Source organism: Psammomys obesus, unplaced genomic scaffold, assembly GCF_907164565.1.
Source record: "Psammomys obesus unplaced genomic scaffold, mPsaObe1.curated_primary_1811, whole genome shotgun sequence".
Lineage (NCBI taxonomy): Eukaryota > Metazoa > Chordata > Mammalia > Rodentia > Muridae > Psammomys > Psammomys obesus.
Window position 1 is genome coordinate 38,493,216 of NW_026596079.1, and position 7,229 is coordinate 38,500,444.

The 7,229-nt window shown below is 36.8% G+C and overlaps 1 protein-coding gene across 13 annotated transcripts in view; it reads right to left on the reverse strand.

The window, feature by feature from the left end:
• Positions 1–6,495, reverse strand: part of Rims2 (regulating synaptic membrane exocytosis 2) — a 483,148-nt gene extending 476,653 nt beyond the window's left edge. For 5 of the 13 annotated variants that reach the window (XM_055626251.1, XM_055626257.1, XM_055626254.1 and 2 more), the window contains exon 1: positions 6,420–6,478. In XM_055626251.1, the coding sequence (XP_055482226.1) occupies positions 6,420–6,457 (38 nt within the window). In that variant the 5' untranslated portion in view covers positions 6,458–6,478. Of the gene's footprint in view, positions 1–6,419 lie in introns of all 13 variants that reach the window. The other 8 variants (XM_055626248.1, XM_055626250.1, XM_055626269.1 and 5 more) reach the window with 4 other exon arrangements.
• Between the last annotated feature and the right edge of the window lie 734 nt (positions 6,496–7,229).

Below are 7,229 nucleotides of genomic sequence, written 5' to 3' on the forward strand. Positions count from 1 at the left end.
CAAGATTCCCTTACCTGCTAAGCCACCTTGCTAATCCTCTGTTCTTTTAAGAGCACACCATGTGGGCGACAGAGTGAGCTTAGTGGTAAAGAGCACTTGTTCTTGCAGGGCTCCAGATCTGTTCCCAGCACCCATGCCAGGAACCCGTAACTGCTTGAAACCCTAGCTTCAGGGAAGCTGATACCTGCTACTGCTCTGTGCCAGCACCAACACTGTCAGTGGTGAATACATGTGGAGGCACACACATGTCCACATAAAGTATAAAAACACATTTGACAGCTTCCCTTCTGAAGAGTACTCTCTGATGACTGAAAAATAAACAAACCAACTGTCACAGTGCAGCAGGATCATGGCACTCAAAATGCCTTCGAATTATAACTGCATCATTGCTATTTGTAGTGGGCCAAACAGCCAGTCAACTGTTCCAAGCGCTCAATTCTGCCACTATGATGTTGAAGTGGCCATAATGTATTAAAAAAAAATGTACATAACTTTGTTACAATAATGTTAGAATTGAAATTCTATTTTTCATATGCCTTATTGTTCTTTTAAGTTTTTAAAAACAACACTGAAGATGTAAACTATTCTTAACCCAAAGAGAATAGATCAGATTTGGCCTTTGGACATTTGCATGCTCCTGGGAAAAACACAATCCATGAAGGTAGAAATGAGGAGACCAAATCATCTCAGAAAATTGTATTTCTCACTCCTAGGACTACATCTCTGACCTACTGAATCATAATTCTGTGATATAACAGATGTATATCTAAATGAAACAGAGGATCCTATTTGTAAACAGTAAAATACCAGAAAATTAAATACGATGACCTAACTGGGATGGTAGGAAAGCTATTTCCTTCAGCTCTATCTGGACAGATGTGTCGCCACAACCTGAGGAGGAGTGAGGCATGAGAACCACAAGCATACATTAATATTCACATATTACTTGATAATACATATTTATGCCAAAATAAATTTCAATTATTGAACATTAGAAAGTGTACTGCTTCTATACAATTCTTTTGGTCATATGAAATTAAATACAGAGTCCTCTGAGATATTATTAGAAAATAAAAACAAATAATTAGCAATGGATAATGACAACCAAACCCTCTGTTATATACTTCATATGCCTTCATACGTCTTCTGACAAAGCCTTTCAAAATAGCAGAACCCTAAGTACAGTTCCTCAGAGTAAACAATGTGCAGATGCTACATTCATAGACAGCAGAAGAAATGTTCCAAGCCAAAGGCACATTTCCAAAACTCGAGACTGTTGCCTCAATCTAAAAGACAACCAGCATCTAATGACTATTTTGTCCAAAGAATGATAATTTTCCGTTTTTAACTGATTTCAAATAATACTGTTTTGATTCTAAGTGTGCCTTCTGTGGCAGATACAATTTTAAAGTTATAACATATAATAATGTTATTGGAAAATGCACTGTTGAAACTCTTCTCAGTGTTCTAAAATTCATTCATCATGCAGAATATGAAAACACTGATACCATATGCAAAAGGTGAGTTAAAAGCCAGTATTTCTCTAAATAATAGAATAATAACATATTAAAAGTAAGAAAGGGTCATAGAGAAAATCTATCCTGGTATGAAACTTAGACAAGTGCGTACAGAACTAAATGAGGGAAAGGGGAAATGACACAATAACTTCTACTCTCATCATGCAGTCAATGCAGACTTCAAACTCCATACCCTCTTACACTAAACCGAGTTTGCCTAACCAGAAACATCAAAGGATTTCCTCACTAGAATAACCATGCTTCTATAGATTGCCACCAATAGTAGCATACCATGCTAAATAGCACTCACTTATTCATTTCTCTACCTAACAACAATGCTTTCAAACTATGTGATAAGTTAAGGAGGGCAAACATCTCAAGCAGTACAAGTTTTCAGAAAACGAGATACAGATGATGTGGCAGAGAGGAGTGAAGAGAAGACAGAGAACATTGTCCCTTTGGTTTGCTTCATAAATCAGATAAATCAAATCCTTTACAGGCAAAAAGGAGTTTTTAAAGAGCCTACTTGAACAATGGTGATAAACAGTTTTTTAAAAGAGTTATTAAAGAAAATAGTGCTTATTATATCTATCTCTGTTCTCAAACTTACTTTGTATATTTCTAAAAGTATCTTGGTGTTCATTTATTTTGAGACAAATAGAGTACTGCTTTGTTGTTCATTCTGGTCTCAAGCTCCTGGTCTCAAGCAATCGTCTCACCTCAGCCTCTCACATACTGGGATTATATCAGCAAGCCTGTAATCAAACATCTCTAAATGGTGTTTTTATTTTTGAAAAATTATTTCCAGAGTAATATAATTTATCCATCACTTCCTTTACCGTCAACTTTTTTTCTCCATTCCTCTAAAAGAATGTCTGAATATTCTTGGGCCTTTGAATCTCCATATAAATTTTAGAATCAGTATGCCATTTAATGTAGACATTTTTGTTTACATTTATTAAACTTCTGCTAAACTTTTCATCAAATTAAAACTGAATTTGGATAAAATTTGCATTTTAATAGCATGAAGACTCCAATCTACCAACATTATTATTCTCTAATTTTTCTAAATTATATAACTTGGGTGTTTGAAGGCTTATAAACCTTTTCTTAGATTTCTCTCCACTCATTTGATGTAAATCACATTTTAAACTCATTATTTTCAGGTGTAACTTGGGAATTTTTAAGATGACTTTATTTATTATAATTTATTCATTTTGTATTCCTGCCACAGTCCCCTCCCTAGTCTCCTACTAACACTCACCCTCCCTCTTCTCCTCCCATGCCCCTCCCTTAATCCACTGATAGAGGAAGCCCTCCTCCCCTTCCCTCTGACCCTTGCCTATCAGGTCTCATCAAGGCTGGCTGCATTTTCCTCCTCTGTGGCCTGGCAAGGCTGCTCTCCCCAGGTGGAGGAGCAGCCACTGAGTCCATGTCAGAGACAGCCCCTGCCCTGCTTACTAGGGAACCCACTTGGAAACTGAGCAGCCTATAGGCTTCATCTGAGCAGGGCAGGTTAGGTCCTCTCCATGTATGGGCCTTGGTTGGAGTATCAGTCTCTGCAGGGGTCCCTGGGCCCAGGTTTTGGCTCTGTTGATCTCCTTGTGGAGTTCCTGTCCCCCTAGGTCTTTCTATTTCCCTCTTCTTCTATAGGATTCCCTGCACTCTGCCCAAAGTTTGGCTACAAGTCTCAGCATCTGCTTTGATACACTGCTGGGTAGAGTCTTTCAGAAGCCTTCTGTGAAGGCTCCTGTCCTGTTCCCTGTCTTCTACTTCTGATACTTTCTGATCCTGTTTGCCCTTCTGAGTTAGGTTTCAGCCTCCTCCCTAGGGTCCTCCCTGTTGTTTAGCTTCTTTAGGATGTTTATCCTATATTAAATGGCTAATATCCACTTATAAGTGAGTATAAACCATATGTGTCTTTCTGCTTCTGGGTTACCTCACTATAGTTCCCACCATTTGCCTGCAAATTTCATGATTTCCTTGTTTTTAATTGTTGAGCAGTATTCCGTTGTGTAAATGTACCACAATTTCTGTCTCCATTCCTCAGTTGAGGGACATCTAGGTTGTTTCCATATTCTGGCTATTACAAATAAAGCTGCTATGAACATAGTTGAGCAAATGTCCTTATTGACTACTGGGGCATCTTTTGGGGATATGCCTAGGAGTGGTATAGCTGGATTTTGAGGTAACACGATTCCTAATTTTCTGAGAAAGCGCCAGGTTATTTTATTACTTTAAATGATGTCCAGGGCTGTGTTTATCTGCATTTGGGTGGACTCGTGTGTAGGTGCCCATGGAGGTCACAGAGAACAGATCCCCTGGAGTTGGAGTTACAGTCAAGCTACCTAATGTGGGTGTGAGGAACTGAAGTTAAATCTTCCTTCTAGAAGAACAACAAGTGCTCTTAACCTTGGGGCCATCTCTACAGCCTCTCGAGTGTTGTCTTTAAAACAGAACTATTTCATGAAGCCTCAGTAAAAATCTCAACTTTAAAAGTGCACCTGTCCTTTTTAATTCACTGTGCATCAACACCTTTAAAACCTGCGTTATTTTCCCCAATGATCTCGTCTGACCTTTCTGGACTGGTGAACGCTCAGTAAGAGCACCGGCACTATATTTTTGTATTACTTTGTATTCAACTATGTTTCTGTCACTACCTACTTTACTAGTTTTCTTTAACCAAGTGGATACAATAGATTTACCTAGTCCATTTCCTGCATGTAATAATGTTACCATAGTTTTCTTCTCCTTTATTCTGTTACTGTTGTCAATTACACATGTTACCAAAAATTTTAACTAACTTTACATTCCTGGTAAATATACTTTTCATTTCTTGTTATTTTTCTACTAATTCCTGCCTCCTAATAATATGTATAATTCTGAATAAAATTTTGCCAATGAAACTTCTCTTTCCAGTAGTTTCAAGTTTTAGTATTAAAGTCCTTAAGGTGTTATAAAATAAATAATTTTTAATTCCTCCAAAGTTATTTTAACATCATTTTACTTTTTAACCTTTCCATAGTCATAATTTTCAGTATCTGTAAGAGGCTTTAAACTCATTTTGGGCAGATTTTTATCCTGTCTGCCAATAATTTATAACAATTAATGTATTTACATTTGTTTGTTTAATTGTTTGGTTTGAGATCCCAGGTTGGCATAGAACTCACAGTTAAATCCCTCATCCTCCCTCATTCTCCCTCCTTCTCCCTCATTCTCCCTCATCCTCCCTCATTCTCCCTCATCCTCCCAAGGGCAGATTACAGGCATACACCACCATGCCAGATAATGCACTTACATTTAATATACTATTAAATTTGAGTTCAAAACTGTTATACCTCTTCTCTGCTACCCCATGCTTATTTTGTCTCTGTTCTTATCTTTTAATTCATTGTACTTTTCTAGTTTACCAATGCATTAGTTTGAACATTATACATCCTGCTAGTATCATTTTTAATAAACTCACCAATTTTTATCTGTATTGGTTTACCAAGCTAGCATATATGTTAACTTCCTAACAACACAACCGTTTAAGTCTTTTACCTGTCTTATTATACAAGGACGTGCTGACATATATTTACCCCATCATCCTACTTGCTTATATAGCCAATTTAAGTTTATACATTTTCAACTTTTTCATTTATCCCTAGCCTTCTATCTAAGATCATTTTTCCATAGTATTTCCTTAAGGGTGGGAAGCTGGTGACATATTTCAGCCATTTTATTTCATAAATGTCCTTTAATCAGCCTTCATTTCTGGGGAATATTTTTACAGAACACCAAATTCAGTTATTTTTGTTTTTCTTCAAGCTGGGTCCAGTGGCACAGACTGCACTGCTAGGCAACATCACGCAGATCACTGCAGCCTAGTTGTTGGGGCAGTCTTATACCTCCCATTTTTATTTGAGAATCGGGCATAGAGTTTATGAGGAATATTTTTAAAGTTGGTTTTTTGGTTTTGTTTGTTTGTTTGTTTTTTGCTCTGGATAATTTTAAAATTTGTGAGTACGTGTGGCTTTTGAAAAGCTTACTTAAGGTATTCCTTATGCTTAGCTTTCTGGAGTTTGTAAAACCTGGCAAATCAAAGACTTGGTGTTCATCAGTTTGGGAGGAAAAAAAATCTCAGCCATTATCTCTTAAAAATGTGTTTGTCTGGGCTGGAGAGATAGCTTAGAGGTTAAGAGTACTGTCTTCTCTTCCAAAGGTCCTTAGTTCAATTCCCAGCAACTACAGGGTGGTTCACAACCATCTGTAATAAGATCTGGTGCCCTCTTCTGGCCTGCATTTAGACATCCAGACAGAACACTGTATACATATAAATAAATAAATAAATATTTTTTTAAAAAATGTGTTTGTCGCCAGCACAGTGGTACACACCTGTAATCCCAGCACTTGGGGAGGCAGAGACAGGCAGATTTTTTTGTGAGTTCAACACCAGCCTGTTCTACAAAGTGAGTCCAAGACAGCCAAGGCTACAGAAAAATCCTGTCTCAAAATAAATAAATAAATAAATAAATAAATAAATAAATAAATAAATAAATAAATAAATAAATAAATGAATAAATAAATAAATGGCAAAAAAAACATGCTTGCCTCATGCTTTCTCCTGTCCTTCTGAAGTTCCAGTTGTGTGTACTGTCTCTTATTCTAATTTTCTTTCCTCATATTTCTGTATTTTATTAGACATATTTTCCAATGCCAGTATCCTGTGTTTTATTGTTTCTTAATTTCAGTTTTATGATCTTGTCTCCTATATGCTTGATTTGTAAAACATTATATATATTTTAATTCTGCCCAACTGCATTAGTATGCCAAACGCTTTTCTTAAAATTCTCAGGCTCTTAGCCATCTTTACTGGAAACACATTCCTGTGGGGGAAATAGGCCTAAATTCCCAGCTCACCTTTTGGGTTTCCTTCTTGTCCAGGATCTTGTCCCCATAGCCGTCACTGCTGTGTTAGCTCTCTGATACTCTCAAACAGGTGAATTTTACATTTGATCCAGTTTTTCTAGTTGCTCTCAGTAGAGGGGTTAGTCCAAATTGCCTAATCCACCATCATCAGAAGTGCACCTCTCAAATTTTCTCATCTGTAAAATGAGGATAATAATGACAACTTCCTCAAGGGTACTATTAAGACAGATCACGTTTCAATTACATATCAAGTGCACAAGCACTCTGGGCTATGATTTTAAGCTGCCTACTGCTAATCTAAAACAACCTTGAATTTAAAAAAAAAAAATTGTGGTTTTTGCTTACCTAGTAGTCTTTCTTTTATATTTCAATTCTTTTTTCTTTGCAATGCTGGTCCTTGATTATTAATAGAGTAGTCTATTTGGCCTCTAGTTATTAAGTACACTAGCACTGAACTTGTCTCTGCAGGTGTCTAGACTTTCTCTGTCCAAGAACGAGCAACTAACCCAAACTAGACCAGATGATCTATCCTCTGATAATATGAATCTAAAGCAACAAACGCTGGAGCTGGTCAGTACACACTGAAGAGGCCATCTATTAATTTTCATAAACTAGCTACTCAGAGCTAACCCTTTAATTTGTCTTTTCCAGGGCATAGCTATCCAACTTTTCTGATAGCTAATGAACTTCTAACAAATATACTTTCTACTTAAGTTAAAGAAAGTCCTTTTGTTTGTTTGTTTGTTTGTTTGTGTTATTTTGAGATGGCGTCTCAGTTAGTAGCCTCAGCTAGCCTAAAAC